At 36.5% G+C, this 18,192-nt stretch overlaps 1 protein-coding gene across 7 annotated transcripts in view; it reads right to left on the bottom strand.

Annotated features, from left to right (window-relative positions):
- Positions 1 to 18,192, bottom strand: part of RYR2 (ryanodine receptor 2) — a 726,974-nt gene that overhangs the window by 142,899 nt on the left and 565,883 nt on the right. For all 7 annotated transcript variants that reach the window (XM_041747478.1, XM_041747480.1, XM_041747481.1 and 4 more), the window contains 7 exons: positions 17,084 to 17,173; positions 16,121 to 16,258; positions 10,555 to 10,632; positions 8,904 to 8,979; positions 5,736 to 5,859; positions 5,146 to 5,261; positions 1,656 to 1,720 (listed from right to left, as the gene is read on the bottom strand). In XM_041747478.1, coding sequence (XP_041603412.1) covers positions 1,656 to 1,720; positions 5,146 to 5,261; positions 5,736 to 5,859; positions 8,904 to 8,979; positions 10,555 to 10,632; positions 16,121 to 16,258; positions 17,084 to 17,173 — 687 coding nt within the window. The remainder of the gene's footprint in view (positions 1 to 1,655; positions 1,721 to 5,145; positions 5,262 to 5,735; positions 5,860 to 8,903; positions 8,980 to 10,554; positions 10,633 to 16,120; positions 16,259 to 17,083; positions 17,174 to 18,192) is intronic.

Genomic DNA, 18,192 nt, shown 5'->3' with positions numbered 1-18,192 from the left:
TTGAGAGAGAGAAAACAAAAAAACAACAACTTGATTTTGCAAAAAATCATTTGCAAAACAACTAGTCTCTCTCCATAAGAGTTTATAAGGTATATAAGAACAACAGACATGCTGTGTTTGTTTCCCATTATTGCTCTTTCCTGGCCTCTATGACTACTCTTTGCTCTGTTTTGTTTACTCCTGGATCACTAGCACTTAGGATTTTGTGGCACCCATTAGATAAATATCTGTTAAAAAATAAATGAGAAAAGTAATAATATCTGGCACTATCAGTTTTTAGACTCAAGTCTGTCTGATTACATTTCCCCCCATGATGTTGTATACCATATTTATATATAATAGCAAAATACAATTTTTTTGTGATTTTCCTAGAAAGTTGCAACATTGCCTGAACTTAGTGATGACACATAATAGCTACTCAACAAATACGTGAATGGATGAGTCAAAGACTCAGAAGAAATTAAACCACATGAGGCATCTGCAAATAAAATCACTAGGGGTGCTGAGGATATAGACAGGGCAAGATGAGAATGTATTTCAAATGTGCGGTTAGAGGCCATGAATACAGCCTTTGTAATACTTGGCTATTAGAGGGACTATAACCCAGTAGAACAAGATAGCTAGCAATATGTAGCCCAATACAAACTAAGATGGTAGGGTATAGATTCTGAGCACTATGCTGAGTGGAAAGAAAAGACAAGAGGAATCTCCCTTACAGTAAAGGGCACAATTCTGAAAACATGATAAAAGCCAAATATTAATCAATTGAAGTAATGTGCCTTTTTGCAAATGATCTATAGTAACCACCAAATGCAAGTACTCTGAAAGTAAATTGACTGAAATCATTAAGTCCTCAGGTTAATGCCAATACACCATAAACAGGAAAACTTCCCAAGGGCATTCTGTGTCCATGAGAGCAATCCCTGGGATGTAGGCTAATACCTGACAGAGACTAGGCACACAGCACATGCTGAGTAAATGAATGATTAAATATTGATGAACGAACCCAGTGTGGAGAATCTGCAACACTTTGGCTCCTTCCCTTACTGGCTGAAAGAAAGTCATGAATGTTCCAGGCAAAGAGCAGACTATTGATAAATTCTTAATAAATGGAATGACTAATAAAAATGGGTATACTTTATACTATATAAACAATTTATTCTCTTTGATCCTCAGTTTTCTCATCTGTAAACTGAGTAGGACAAAGGTCCCACAATAGAGATTATGCAGTAAAGCTTATAATGTAAAACTTTTAAAATTTGTAATTTATAAATTAACAAATGCTTTTCCTCTTTATAAAAGAAATGCTCATAAATTTTAAAATCCTAACAACAATCAAATATTAAGAAGTAGACATGTTTCTTCTATGTCATTTGATAAAAGCCCCCCAAAAGGGGACTTAATTAGACTCCATATAGATGGAAGTGATTTGAGAATTACTATAGGAAGAACAGTGAGTTAAAGTAAGACTAAGTGTCCTAGCAGCAAATTTAATCTCACATGATTCATGCAGTTCTTTTTGTGCCACAGAATATTTACTAGTTGTAGAATTCACATTTGTAGACCAGTACACTCTGGAAAGAGTCAAAGACCTAGAGACTACATTTTGTAAATAAATAAATTGAAGCAAAAACAAAATGGATCGTATACTGTACTTTAGCAAAGAACTTGATTTCTTGTTCATAAGGGAAATGTTCTCCTTTGCTTCTGCCGCCACCATCTGTAGGTACAAAGAGTTGTTAGGAACATGTTTCACTTCAAATATTATAAAACATTCACCCAAAATGCAACATTTAGAACACACTGTTAAACTGAACACAGAAAGCTGTCCAAAATACCACCGCTATCTTTATTCAGCAGGATAATAATTTTTAAAAAGGATTTAAAAAAGATACCTAGGTGGCTCAGTCAGTGAAGCATCTGCCTTTGGCTCTGGTCATGATCTCAGGGTCCTGGGATCAAGTCCTGCATCAGGCTCCCTGCTCAGTGAGGAGTCTGCTTCTCCCTCTCCCTCTGCCCCTCCCCCTACTTGTGTGCTCTCTCTCTCTCTGTCAAATATAAATAAAATCTTAAAAAAAAAATAAGAGGCATTTGAGGATTTCTTTTAAAAAAAGGATTAAAAAATACTCAAACCAAAATAAAAAATTTATTGAGGATAGCCCATTGATGTGGTTAAGAGCAGACACATGCTGGTTTAGCTTTATGATCTTGTAGGGGGAAAACTAGAATAGAATAAAGTAAAAAATCCTACATCTTCTTTCATTAAGAAAGTATGAGAGCAGCCAGTACTAACTCAGTAAACGAAACTGGTGAGATTTCAACCTTGGCCTCTGATAAAGTAGTTACTTAGTAATTAAAAGTTACAATATTAATGTCCCAACTAAAAGGCTGCAGGAAGCCAGCTTGGGATGTGAGGAAGGATCACAACCATAATATCAGATTTGAAAATTAACATGCTGCTCAGGAACAAAGAAACTGTCACAAGACAATTTTCATAAGCAAAGCAAAGACACCCAAATTTTCTCCATGGTTTAGAAAATGCTTTTGAGGTTAAGAACTGATTGACCTAATGCATTTAGCTTAGAAGTGGCCTTCTGCACCTCCTTCATGCATACAGAGGAGGCTTCATGCTTATAGAAGATGTAACCATAACTCTAATAAACCAAGATTACATGCAGAAACACATTGAGGAGTAAAGAAAAAATCAAAATTGGATATAAAGTTTTAGTAAAATTTGAAAGCAGAGTTTCACTATTTTATAACAATCAAACTTGTTCCTGAAAAAATTCTTTTGTAAATAGAGATAAAAGCAATTAGAGATCTCTCTCTCTTTTTAAAGACTTTATTTATCTATTCATGAGAGACACACAGAGAGAAGCAGAGACAGAGGGAGAGGGAGAAGCAGGCTCCATGCAGGGAGCACGACTGGGACTTGATCCTGGGTCCAGCCCAGCATCACGCCCTGGGCTGAAGATGGCACCAAATCGCTGAGCCACCCAGGCTGCCCAGGAGATATCACTTATTAAGTCTGACACATAGGTTTGGGATAATTTTTTAGGAAATTTAGATAATATTTTGTAATATTGGAGCAATGCTCTTTTTATGAATAAGTAAAAGAAAACTATGCCTTTTTATACTCACAGATTTCAGTCTTCTATCACTTTTACATTAAATCTCCCTCAAGAATATTACGCAAAATGGCTGGATCCATTTAAGGGACTTTCTCATATACACTATAAAAACTATGTCAACACAAGTTTTGCACATAGCTAAATATGCTAACATTTCAAGGAATTAAATAGGAAATATCCTACATCTTTACATTATGCATTTTAACAAAAATGCTTATGTGCAAAATACTGATGAAGAGAATATGATCTAGATGTAAAACAAAAATCAGAAAAAGGCATATGTATATTCTTACTATGGCCATTAGCCTCAGATGTGTTGCAAAGGCAGTAAATTTAAAGATAAAAGAAGGCATTACAGAAGTTTCATTTGCAGTGACAATAAAAAATGGAAATTAAACTAAGTGTAAACAATCCCAGCTCTGCTCTTCTAACAGAGTTCTCAGTTACAGTCATCTGAAAAGGGAACATGTGACATTGACCATGTTAAGTTTATAAGACTCTGTACCCTGTGGAAAGAATGAAATGTACTAAGTGGGCGAATTCGCAGCAAGGTTTTCCCTCTGCACAAACACTGGTTTATTCAGAAACGTCTGTATGATGTGGATAAAATCCAAGCACATTTACCCTTCAAATGTGTGTTTCTGTCATCTATGTTTCTGTTTCATGTCATATACTTTTAAATGTGCCTGAGAAATTTCAGTATTTAACTATATGCATGAAAGCTTCAAAAACTCAACATGGTCTCATTAATTTTTTGGATCATATTTCATTAAGTGAGACTAATCTGGCTACTTTTCAGGGTGACTCATAAATCATATTTTAAAAAATATCATTGTATGAGCTACAAAGGGATTACAAATCCTAAATTAGTTTGCATGATTGGCTTTTGTGAAAAAGACAGTTAAGAAGAGGGCCAAAGTATAGCATTTGGCTGCAGATAATGAGCAGATTGAGAGAGAAGGAAGTTCTTTAAGAGAACAATACTCAACTGGAAAATCTTTAATCACATATAGGATACAGGAGACCAGAAACAAGAAAATGCCAGAGCTCGAAATTCTATGAACTGATGTGCCAAAAACTAAGTCCTAAATCCTAAGAAAATAATATCAAAAAGAGCCCTTGGTCAGGATAGGCTAGTGGAGGATGTGTTTACTGCTAAGTTACCTAGGACTATGGGCCCTGAACAAGTAAAAAGCAGAAAGAATAAAGATCTAAAAAAATAAAAACAAGAAAAAAAATAAAAAGATAATCACCATAACACACTTGTTTTCCAAAGGGGACAAATTCTATCTGAATCCTTAATCCTTCTACCTTAATACCAGTGGCTGGAGAGTGATCTGATGTGAAGCTCACTAATTCACAACTCAAATTTTAAGTCAATAGTGTCAAGGACAATCATGAAATAAGATGGAAGAAGAGGCTGTCTTGAAAATCTGTTCTGAATCTCAGATTTTAAAAGAAAGAATTCTTTTCACATGTAGGTAGTAGCATTGGGCCACATTGGGAAGAGGTCTTCCATTTTATTTAAGGGGATAATAAAATGTTCTACATCGCAGATACTCTAGTATGAACATGTGTCCCTACAAAGGCTAAAGCCAAGGCCTTCATATTGACTTGAAAGTTTAGGGATCCACAGAGGTTCAATTTTTTTAGGAGCATGGCAATTAATTTTAAATTAGAAAGATAAAGAAAGATTTTACAGTGTCTATCCAATGTGTCTAACCAGTGTGACGTCTGTCCAGTGTCTTTCAAAATAAGAAATCAATGCCAATAAACATTATAAGAAGAAAAGAATGGTGTCTTCGATATTTTTTTAGATTTTCTAAATTTACCCATCCCTAAGAATGTGTCTGCCTACTGACCATTAGACTCTGTTAAGTAATAGGATGGAGAGGCAGTGTTTATACTACCAGAGAAAAAACCAAAACCAGCCTGGCAGTCTGTGCTATACCTTGATGTTATCAACATTAAGAATAACAAAACCTAGACTAAGTAATAGGATGATGGTACCTACCAAACTCCAGGATATACTGATGGGCTTCATCCACATAGCGAATGAGTTGCTGAAGGAAGCTGTAGGCAAATCGTTTCTCAATGGAAGGTGTGTCCAATTCCAGGTCCTTAAACCCCCTAGAGCAGCAAAAATGAAATATTGAAACCAGGTCCAACAAAGACTATTTGAAGGTACAATTCTGCTTAAAAGGTATATATGGTATATATAAAGATAGTTATCTCATTACCTTGTAGCTAAAGGCAAAAGTGAGATTTAGTATAGAAGGAATACTTTGCATCTGATATAAAACTGTAGAGAATAATTATTCTATTATCATGCAAAAAATGTCACCTTTAGCGAAACAGAGGGTCACTTTTGCCAAAAACTGTTGCCTAAATGATGGATGGGATTTAACCTAAGCAGTGAAAGGAACCAGGTAGTAGCAAACAGCCAAGGACATTAATGTTTCTGAGGTGTATGTTTTGAACATACTAAATAGTAGCTCTAAGGTGTAAAGGGACCACTGAATCATTTTCAGCATTAAATCTGACAGGGATATTCCAACATCCAGTCTTTATAACAGGAATGTGTAATGGCAGATGTGGTTTTACCTGGATACAGCATAGCCATTGATTTGCAAGAACTTGAGGATGTCCTGTGCTTTTTCCCTGTCCTTGGCTTTCTCTTTGGCTGTCAGCGTATCATAAGGTACCAGAAGGGGATGATTTCCACCTCCTAAGAGCATGCCAAAACAAGAACACAGCACTGTCATTAGAAAATAATCTGAAATGTGATAGAGTGGCATATAATGCGATCGTACTTAACTTCTGGCATCTTCTGATTACACAGAGTCATATAAGGCTCTTGCCTCTCCAGTGCCTTTAATGTCCCAATTAATTTAGGAAACTTCAAATACTGTACATATGCCTTCTAAGAAGCAATTAATATATGGACATGCAGGCATTTGTGATATCAAGTGCCAGTGACATCTGCAATTGCACGAGAAGGGAGAAGATGTTTTCTCTTCTTCATTCAAACAAACTCTCAAGATAGGCTGCATAAAAATACTTGCTAAAACATGCACAGCTTGAACTAGCAAAATTATAGGACATGTTTCAAGGGATAAGCTTCATTTTCCACCACTGAGAGAAGAAGAAAAGGTCTTAAATATGGAATTTTTAGTATGCCTCCCAGATCAAACAGTACTTTATAGTCACATATTCCACACAAACCTAAATTTAGGTTAACCTAAAAGCTAATCTCTCTTAAATATCTAATACGAGTAGCATACATACTTGACTGATTAAAACTTCTAGCAAGCATCTAGGTTTCTAGTTTACCTATTTTAGTGAAAAATACAAAAAAAAAGCATCCTTTTAGATTTAAAAATCCTAGAAAATTTCTGAAATTTAAAAAGATTCTAGAAAAATTCTGAAATTAAAAAAAACCGAATTAATGAAAATGTATGTATAAAGTTACAGAGTTTGTAAAAATTTTTGTGGAACTTATAAAAGTTTCAGAAAATGCACTGGTAATTCCAGATGTAAAGATCCGAAGAGCAGCATCAGAGTGAACAGCATGGTGTGCCCCCAAGGTAAGGTTTATAAAACACATACGGGGATATGTGTTCAGTGGGATGCTGAAATTCCCTGAAACAAAACTGCTATGGGCATTCCAGAAAAAAAGTAATTAAAAATGAATACTTGGTTTGAATTATGGTAACAACATAGAGTCTATTAGATCAGTGTCCAATATGATGTCGCCAGGAGCCACTAAAAAAAGTCACAGACATAATGTGCCGCCCTGCGCCTGAAATAACCAAACAAAGAGGGAAAGATGTCATGTTTTCCGGGAGTTTGCTGAGCTTCCTGAGCTTCCACAGAAATGCAATCACACGCTGAGCTTTCTCACCATTAGGTGGCACTATACTACCATAAATGCAAAGGGACAGTCCGCAGCTACCCAGCCAGCAAACACTATGCGTTTTAAATAACTTCAGTTATTTCATAGTTTGATATTAATAGTGTCAAGTATAATGCAATCATCAGAAGACAATAGAAACAAACATCTGTGTATAGCAAGAAGGGTATAGAATAAATTTGACTTCTCCCGTAATCAAAGATAAAACAGGATGTTTTATGAAAAAAATTTTTTGTAAATCAAACATCGAATTAATCATCCTGAAATCATCTCCTATTTTGAACTACACTATTGTATTTAGTCCTTTCTTCCTAGAAAATTGTATTAATTTGGCAACCACAATAATTTTGGGGTCAGATACCAATAGGTTACTCAAGGAGAGAGAGAGGACAGAAGAGAAAATAAAGAGCCCAGGACAGGGTGGACACTAAAGTGTGCAGCCCCTGAACTGATTCTTTTAAGTGTCTAGGTGTGTGACAGGCTTTAAATGACTTTCTCTTTCTACTGTCTTATTGCTCCTGACTTCCCATGCTCCCCTACTGCTCTCTCCTCCCCTTCTTTCCTCAATCTCTCTCTCTCTCTCTCTCTCTCTCTCACACACACACACACACACACACATACACACACACATACACACACACACACACACCACAGGCACCTCCCACATGCCAACCCAGATCTCAGAAGTTGTCAGGACACAAGTTGGTATCAAAGTCCCCAAGGGAGAGAACAAATTTAAGAAAAGACACAAGCAGTTTCTTTCCTAAAGCTGTGGACGGCCTGTTGCTTTTCTTCTTTCCAAGACTCATTTCTCGCTTTCTTTAGTCTCAACAACCAAAAGCCAAGACCCACTGTTGTATATTCATTCCAACACCTTTCATACTGGTCTGCTATTTTGGTCCTGAACCACTCACTTTTTCCTTCAAAAGAGGAAGTATATGTGGAGTAAGAAAAAGGACTAAAGGTTCTGAGGACTAATATTGCCACCTCCCCCATTTAACCTGCTGCACCCTTGCTTGTCTCCCAACCATGCAGTATGAATCTGGACCAATACAAGCTGCATGCAGAGGTTTGGATATCTCATCTACAGGCAGCATGTTTTAAAGAAAATACTGACTGTGGAACACTGAACAGCTGGCCCAGAAACTCACCAAGCTATAGTGACTGAAACATACTTGGAAAAAAAACAGATTTTTTTTCATGTTATCTGCTCACGTAAAAAATAGTGATTTTGTTTACTAGTCATCTGGATGATGCCGCTTCCAGAATTCCAGTAAGCAAAACTCTATGTCTCTATTACTCAGCTAAACATCCATCCATCCATCCATCCATCCATCCATCCGACAGCCAACCAAAAACCTGATTGCTCATTTAACAAACATTCATGGAATCATTCTAGATTGGGCCTACGTATGAATCAAATTTTGCAATAGGCAATTTTGGTGTAAGGAATCTTCTCTGTTCATTTCCACGACTAATTCTAATTTGTGCTATTCTATCTCCTAGTGGTTGGTGGCTGGTAACTCCTGCAATATCACAGCTATATTTTTCACCCTGAAATATCCTCGCTCTTCAAAACTATCTCTAATATATTTTTAAGTACGCCGATAAATAAGAAATAGTTTCTTGATGCCTAGATCTGTACAGTAAAAATTACAAAAGTAACAAAAGTTGTAGTCCTGACCTGGAGGCAATTATATTCACACTGGGGGAAAGAAGACTATATAGGAAGTAATCAGAGAGGTGTGAGCATGCGCACATGAACACATGCATGCACACACAAGAGATTTTATCCATATCAGAGATTCATATAGTTGAATTCTGACTGTTTTTCAATCAGATTTTTTAGAAAATATTACCTTTGGACTCCAGTTCCATTTTCTTTTTCTTTGCCCATATGTTATGGTAGTTTTCAGCCATCATTTCTGCCATAGCCTTAAATGAATGAAATATTTAGCAAATAAGTTATAATTTAATGAGTAGAAACAGAGGACTTTGCTTGCTAATAAGTAATATCAAAACATGCTTTAAATTAATAAATCATAGTGTGTCAGTGCTAAAATAACTCTAAATGATAATCAAACACAACTGTCTTGGTTGGAATCTGAATCCCAGATAATTCCAATAGCCTGTGAAACCACACAGTAGTAAACAGCAGAGGTGATTTGATGGGAATGATTTTTGTTATTTGTAATGTTCAAGGACAGAGGTTTCATTAATTCAATAATGAAACTTCAAATTAGCTGTGAACTTTAATGAAAAATCTATTTATTTACAAGTTCTTACTGTAATTTCTGAAGCTTTAAAGTACACTCTAAACCTTATTAAACAATGAATATAAAGAACCTAGCGTACAGTCTAGATTCCATGTCTGCCCTAAACTTGGGGAGAGACCTTGGACAAGCCACATTAGCCTTTCTGGAGACTTTCACTTTTTTTTTTTTTTTTAAGATTTATTTATTTGGGAGAGAGAGAGAGCATACATGCGTGCAGGGGGAGGAACAGAGGGAAAGAATTTCAAGCAGAATCCCTGCTGAGTGGGAAGACCAATGACACTTAACCCACTGAGCCCCCAGGTACCCCTCTATGGCCTTTTGCTTTTTGATAAGATTGCCTCTAGGATTCCCTGTGCCCTTTTGGTTTTCAAGTTCAGTATTTCATTTTAAGACATCCATCCATATAGGAGCAATGACAAGGGGCAAGTCAAACAATTTAACATAATTAACATGACATACTACATAGAGTTTGCCTGTATATATTTATTCCTCTTGGGATAATACCAAAAAATGTCAATATTGTTTGTTCATTATATTGACCTGTCAACTTCTGATACAAGACAACAAATTTTCTTTTACTCAAATCAGCCATTTCAAAGTATGTTTCTTAGGAATAGAGGAGAACAGATGCAACTACAGATGGAACAGGCAAAATGCTACCTGCTTCACTGGATAAATGACTTAACATATGTATTCTTTAATGAAGAACTGAGGGTCCCTTTAAGCAGAGCATTACTAATTCCTGATTTATTCTCTTCCCACACACAACTACTTAATTATAGTCAGATTTTTTAAATGCACATTATCTTTATGGAAAATTCTTATTTAGAAGAAACATCCTAGAAAATGTTGCCAACTTTAAAAGCAATTAAAAATTTAAGGCCTATAATCTGTGAATTCCATAGACCTCTTTATGAATACCATATTCAAATAATTCATGCAGAAAAATATATTCAGGAAAGTATTACATTATGCTTTTTATTTTTATTTATTTATTTTTAAAGATTTTATTTATTCATTCATGAGAGATAGATAGAGAGAGAGAGAGGCAAAGACACAGGCAGAGGGAGAAGTAGGTTCCATGCAGGAAGCATGATGTGGGACTCGATCCCAGGACTCCAGGATCACGCCCTGGGCTAAAGGCAGGCGCTAAACCACTGAGCCACCCAGGGATCCCATTATGCTTTTTAAAAATGAAATTTGCAGGATACTTTTAAAAGTCAATAATACTCACATGCAGGTCTCTGGACAGTGTGACATTGCTCATGTCAATGGCTCTGGGGCTATAACCATGGGCAGCATCTACAGAAACCTAGATGATTTACGTGGAAAAAAGAATGGAGTCTAACTTAAAAAATCCCATGGAGAGAGACTCAAGACAGTCTTCAGAATTACAGGACAAATAAACTTCCACATGTAAGGTTTCCTCAGATGAAACTGGCAAGTATCTATACAAACTTAATTCACAAACATACCTAATAAATGCAATTACGTTTGGGTATCTGATAATTTCAATTTATGACTGAATGATATATCCCAACATTGCAGGGATTGCCAATTCCAAAAGCTAATGATTAGAACTCAACAAATTGTGCAATAAATCTAAGATTCTGGAACATTACCTTTGCCAAAGGATCACTGTATTCTTCAGATATGTACAGACTCTAATCGGCTGCAATAAAACTTAATCTTCCTCATGCGAACAGTAATTAATCAAAGAAGGTAATACTGACAAACGTCTCAATAGGTCAAATGTTAAGATGAAATACAACCAACTCTTTAATTTTAGAAGTACATCATATACTAGTCAACGATTAACAAAGTTATCCCAAATAACAAGGAGACTTAACTGCTGAATTTTGGTAATTTCTGAATTTTGGCATTTTAAAAATGAAACATATCTTTTCATCAATGGTAAGAAGATTTCTCATACTATCCTGTGCTTTTTTTTTTTTAAGATTTATTTATTTCAGATGTGAGGTAGGGAAGGGCAAAGAAAGAGGGAGAAGCAGACTCTCTGATGAGAAGGGAGCCCAATGCAGGGCTCCCCAGGACCCTGAGATCATAATCTGAGCCGAAATCAAGAGCTGGAGGCCCAAATAGCTATGCCACCCAGGCGCCCCTGTCTTGTGCTATTAATGCATTCCTCTCAAGGGCATATTATGCAACAATGTTTTATAGAAATGACCTCTAGTTCCAGCCTTAAATCTAAATTTCTATCCTGACATATTTCATAAAATATTTATATTATTGTTTCATATGTAATTCTCTTGTTAGACAATGATAAGCCAAAAATAAATTTTAAAAAGGTACACCATAGCTCATGCCTGTGCTTTTAGAACAAAAGAGAGGCTATCGTGATGCTATCCTTAGTAATGGGCTCATGGGCTATCCTCAAATTACTGGTCAGCTTTGACTGCATCCTGGCTTCTGAGCTTTCACCACTGCTCAGTGCCATCTCATAGTGGAATGTATTAAAAAAATCATATTTTTTTCTCCTATAAATTCTCCCTAAGAGGAAATTTGAGACTTAAAGAACACAAGTGACTTATCAGAGGTCACAGAACTAAAACCCTGAGCTGGCAGCACTGCACTTCAAGCTATCTATCTGACTGGGGCCACTTCCCTCTCACGTCATCTCTTATGCCCTCAACATGTTGGAATGTATTTATTTCCCTACCCATCCACTATCACTGCCCTCTCAAATATTATCAGTTTCCAAGTTGCTAGAGTCAAAGGCCTCTTTCCATCTGCTGTCAAACCAATCCTTCTAGATCTGACTCTAGGAATCACTTCACCAGCCCCTCCTTTCACGAGTGCCAGGAAACCACCCTCCTGTCTCTCCACTCAGCTTCTCATGACTTCACTTCCTCGGATTCCTTCTTTGGCAACTCTTCTATTAATTCCCTGAGGATTACTCAGATGTCTTGGCTCACGCTCCCTTTCCTCCAACTTCAAAGCCAGCAACACCACATCTCTCTGGCCATTCTTCTGTAGTAACATCTCTTGCCCAAAGCCAGAGAAGTCATCCCGCTCTTAAGTATCCTTGAGATTATATTGGACCCAATGATAATTCAGCATAATTTCTCCCCATTAAAAGTCTTCTTTTAAAAGATTTGTTTTATTTATTTTGAAGAGGGAGAGATGGAATCTCAAGCAGACTCCCTGCTGAGTGTGGAGCCCACTGTGGGGCTCGATCCCATGACCCTGAGACCATGACCTGAGCCAAAATCATCAACCATATATTCAACTGACTGAGTCACCCAGGTAATCTCTCCCCCATCTCAAGATCTTTACCCTTGACACACTGGCAAAGCCCAAGTAAAGCAATATTTTCACAGATTCAAGCAACTTGGGATCATCTTTGGGAGCCATATTCTGCCTAACACAACATCTATAATCAAATTATTGTTCTGTCCTTGCCATCTCCAAGCACTGCTATGCTCCCTAACTTATGTAACATAACCACCGACCTGGCAGTCCAGCCCGTATCCATGCTTATCACCTTTGATTACTTTTTCTCATTCACAATCAAAATTCTGTCTTTTCTCCTTCAAAAATATCGCTGGGATATATCCAATCCTCTCCATTTCCACTATCTTTGCTCTAATTCAAATAGTTAATACTTCTGTTTTATTTCCTGGGATGTCTACAGTATCCTCCCAAGGAATTTGCCTCTCTGTCTTCAATCTCCCCCTTCTCCAGTTCATTCCCCATTCTGTTGTCAGAAATGTATTTCCAAAATGTTTGTTATTCTCTAAATTTTTCTGCTATACAGGATAAATCTGTGGGCATGGGCTGACTCTTACTCATCTTAATATTCCTGTAGCATAAGCCATATTTCATCAACTCCATGATGATAAAATGATTCCTAATCTCACAGATCACAATGGCAAATGTATGTCTTAAAACTGAGAAAAACCAGCATTAGACTCTCTGTAAATTGAACAAATGAGTAAAATAGAGCTGATATCAATAATTTTATTTGTTCCTAAAGTAGAATTCTCATTATTTAATATCCCTGGAGACCATATTCCTTATATAACTGAAATTTAAATCCTTTTAGCTTTCAGTTAAGTTACTGAGGCTGGTTTAAAGAATATGAAGTTGGTATCTGTTTGGTCAGGAACTCCACTTATATTTTTCATTACCTGTTTCTCTCCTTCACAGAAATCAGAAAATGGGCCAGGGCTTTGATCATTTCAAGTGAACTGAAACATGTACCATTTCTCAACTAGGGGCTCAGACATTAATTAATAAACTCTAGTCTTATTAGCAATAAGAACCACCACAATGTACATGGTTATGTACAAGACATAGAGATTATCTTATTTGTTCTCTAGAACAACTAACAGTAGATGTTACTTTTCATCATTTTAAAATGAGAAAAAAAGTTTCAAAAGAACGATTTTGAAAGTCATATAGTATATTGGGTAAATAGTAAATGGCAGCATCAAGTTTTAAAAGTAATTCTGCGTGAATCCAAAGAACTTACTGAATTTCTTAAAATAGCCCCCAATGTTCTCTGTGATTTGGCTCCTGAGACCTGCCCTCCCCACCCCACCCCCAACCCCACTGCCACTCTCTTCCTAGCTTCCCAGCAGAGAGCCCAGTTTGCTGAGCTCATGTAGCTACTCAGTGTTGAGGCCAGGATTTCAACCCACCCAGACTGTGCAGATCTCCTTGAGTTAAATACAGGCCACTTCTGCCTGGCATAGGGAGAGCTGAGCTCCATGTGAAAGGAAGCGGAGAATATTAGGCTCCAACATCATGTCAACAAGTGTCCCCAGTCCACGCATTTATATTCCTTACTATAAACTGATGATTAAAAAAATGTTCCTGAATTTATTCAAAAGAGTTTCTTACATAATAGAAAATATCTTTATAATCACATGGGAAATCAGTAACGGGGAGAAGATAAGACATTAAAAAGTCTGGCAAGATTATATCTGAAAAAGATAATAAAAGTGAAGATTTGTAATTAAGAAGTAATATATTTTAACACTTTGAGTAACGTTGGTTTATGCTTAAACATTTGAGTGAAAGTAGTGATAAGGACTATAAATATATTTGTGGCATTGGTTGGATTTAGCTCTGTATTTCTGATACTGAGAGAAATATTCTTTCTTCACTATTAGAGATCAAAGCAGTACAGATTCAATCACATTTACCATGAAATGCTCTCTGGTATCGAACATATTTAAATAATAAGAGTAACAATAAGTGTTAACATTTACTTTAAAAAAAAAAAGAGTTAACATTTACTGAGGCACACAGATCAAGTAACATGCCTAATGGCACACTTCTAGAGAGTGGTGGTCTACCTCCAGAACCTTCCTTTTTCATCTACCCACTGTGCCTGTAGCACATTGAAATCACATAGAAGATTTCACAATGTACATTATACATCACACGTGTTCCTCTAAAGATCAGTTAGACCTATGAGATGGTTCTATGCGTATCAGTTTACAGAATGTATTGAGAGTGTAGAGCACAGTGGGAGCCATATTAAGAGCTAAGCAGGGAGTAAGGAAGAGAGGAAAGAAATAAAAGACATACAATTTTAAATTGAGGAACACAACTTTGCTCTTAAGAGCAGTGGGAGAATCCTCCATACTTTTCCTGACACAGCTTATATCACCTCCATTGGATGGTAATTTTTTAAAATCTTCTATCCAATTTACAGGAAAAAAAAGAATTATTGCATCCCGTGCCCTCTGTAGCACCTTGTACACACCACTGGTCTAATTCTTACTAACTCTAGGGTGAAGGAGGTCTCGCGTGCCTGTCTCCAACACCAAACTGGATCTTCAGAACTAGAACTGAATCTTATCATCTTTGTATTCCTACTGTCTAGTAGAGAGCTTGTGTTCAGTATCTGTTGAAACAGATTAAAACAAAATGTAATCTAATGAAAAATATCTACATATGTGATAAAAAGGTAATATATGCTTTCATAGCTTCCATCCACATGATGGTTTCTTAAGAGAATTTAATGTAAAACATACCTGAATTAGGACTTAATCTATTTCAAATACGATACATGGGAAACACAGGCTTTGTATACCTTTCTTTTCTTTGTTTTTTAAATGGCCATAATACACATAATATTTTGCATGAACTGAATACAAGGGCCCTAGCAATCTGGAAAGGGGAAGTGATTGGTTTGGCTCCATCTCCTCCAGAGAGGAAAGGGCCATGGGTAATAGCTGGAATTTACTTCCCACCTTGAACTCTAGATTCTTCAGGCCGAGACAATGCCTCATATGCCACATTGAACAGAGAAGTCCCCAAAGCCAGCACCTTGCTAGGCTGACCCAGCTTGCTTGACATGACCCACTAGCAAGGCACGCCCTGAATTCCTGCTCTGGCTATCTGGTTGCATATATTCCCTTTGCAAGCAGACAGGTGCTCAAGCTCACTTGTATGGACCATTCATGTGGGTTCTAGATCAGGATTACTACTGTCTGATCACCCTATTGCTCCCTAAGAACCAAGCTCAAGCGCTTACTGGAAAGGAGTAGAAAGTCTTTTAGACAATCTAATTGTAGGTAATGCTTCATTAATTAAACTTCAAGACCTCACCATTGGGCACTCCTTTGTATACTAACCAGGAAAAGCACTACCTGATATATGAACTACAATTTTAACTCAGACTTAACCTCACTTAAAGAAAAAGGAACATGGTTTTTCTTCTCCTGAACATTACACTATTCTTCAGAATTTTCAAATTATTTGTTTTGGAGAACCTGCTACTTAAATAAAAGAACAAGCTGTGGATTCACCAGTGTGCTTCTTACCTGGCTTGTCTGAGAAATGCGACGAGTCCGGTTATAGAGGGCCATGCTGTCTCCTTCCCGTGTTCTCTCAATTCTCCAACCCCACGCAAGCATGGTTTTTAGAGACTCTTTGATTGGCCAGCGATAAATTTCTTTTTCCTAGCAACAAAAATAAAGAGGAAGAAAGGGGGGTGTGTATTATGAAGCTGAATGAAAATTAAAAATCTGAAATAGGCTGCCTTCATTTAAAGAAAAAAATATTAGCATTGTTTATTTAAAAATGACAAAAGTAAAGTAAAATTTCTGAAAAGCAGAGTGTGAGCTGAGATCTAGTTTGACTAATGCTGTTAAGAAGGATCTCAGCTCACTACTGCAAGGAGGTTAACTTTCTTGAGTTTCCTAGTTTCTGATACTTTAGATAGAAAATAAAAAGGAGAAACAGTGCCACATTGTATGATGTGTGTGAAGGTCTTTCTACCCTCTGAATAGACAGACAAGGATAATTCTTCCTAAAAAAAATTTTAGAGGATAAATAAAATAAATAAAAAAGAATAATTCTTCCTCCATGAGCACTAAGCCAAAAAAAGTGCTTTTCACTTCATTTGTCAAGATACTGATTTCCCCCAGAGTAAAAAACATGAATATTTGTAAATAATAATTTTAAATATTACTTCATTATCCCTCATCAAGAAACTCATAAGCATGATAAGAACATTTTCTAAAGTCCTTATATATATATTGGGGAGGAATAAAAATCAGTAAGGGATGGAAAAATATTAAGGAGAGAATAACCAATTAATACTGTTAGAAAATGGGAATAGAGAAAAAAAGACAAAAGATAAAAAATGGGACCTTTAAGTAAATTTTTTTTTTAAAAAAAGCATACACGTATAAAGAAGACATTTTAATAAGAAATTATATAATCAAGAAAACCCCAAAATACATTAAAATTATATAACCAATGGGAAAAAAAAGAAACCTCACCTTTTCAGATAATAGTTTATATGGCTTCATTAATGGCTGAACTTTAGATGAGTCTGAATATATTTCTCCATAAATCCATCCATTTGCCAACTTAAAAAAAATCATCAAAATTATTTTACATGTATTGATTGTTGAGAGTGTAGGTACGCATGTGTGTAAGTCTATTTGGTACAATCAATCTACAATAAACCGAGACACGATTAAGGTTTGAATTCCACCCAACATAAGTCAATATAATTATTTCCATTCTAACTAATATTATTTTGAGTAATCACCGAGAGCAATTCTTTTTATCCAAAGATTAAACACACCTAGTCTTCCTTAAACAGATCCATGTCTTGACCGTGTCATAATAAGTACTCTCCCCAGGAGCAGTCCACAGGAGGCATGGCCCCCATGATACTCATTCTAGCACATCTTGGGACCCTTTATATGAGATGCTTTTTTTTAATTATTTTTAAATGTTTTTCTAAATGCTCTTTTTTAAAAGATTTTATTTATTTATTTGTGTGAGAGAGAGAGAGAGAGAGGGAGAGGGGCAGAGACACAGGCAGAAGGAGAAGCAGGCTCCATGCAGGGAGCCTGACATTGGACTCTGATCTCCAGGATCAGACCCTGGACTGAAGGAAGCGTTAAACTGCTGAGCTACCTGGGCTGCCCATAAATGTTCTTTTCAAACAGGAAAACTGGATTATTCTGCTTTATGTGGAAGTTTCTGTGAATAATGCTCCCTGTTTTGTCCACCCCAGTATTCAGTGATCTCTTAACATGTTTGACACACATTATTTTGCCCACGTACATACTCTATACTCATCACCACTTCCCTATCTCCTCTCGTGTTTGCCTATGGAATTTGAGTAACCGGATTGCAATGGCTCAGGACAGCCTTCTCGGACATTTCCTCTCTATCACCACTGGCTTAGTACCTGAGAAACTTTATATAAAACAAACACACCTTGGAAGTAAATTACTGAACAAAGAGCCACATATTTATCAAACCAAAAAGGTTTCTTAAGAGAAAAATTGATTGGCTAAGGCAAGAACTGAAATTGAATAGTAAGTCTAACAGGATGATACGGAACTGCTCTACAATCTTGAACACCTCAGAA

The sequence above is a fragment of the Vulpes lagopus genome, chromosome 3, assembly GCF_018345385.1.
Source record: "Vulpes lagopus strain Blue_001 chromosome 3, ASM1834538v1, whole genome shotgun sequence".
Classification (NCBI taxonomy): domain Eukaryota; kingdom Metazoa; phylum Chordata; class Mammalia; order Carnivora; family Canidae; genus Vulpes; species Vulpes lagopus.
The sequence above is the reverse complement of the archived record's forward strand: the minus strand, read 5'-3'. Positions and strand labels throughout refer to the sequence as shown.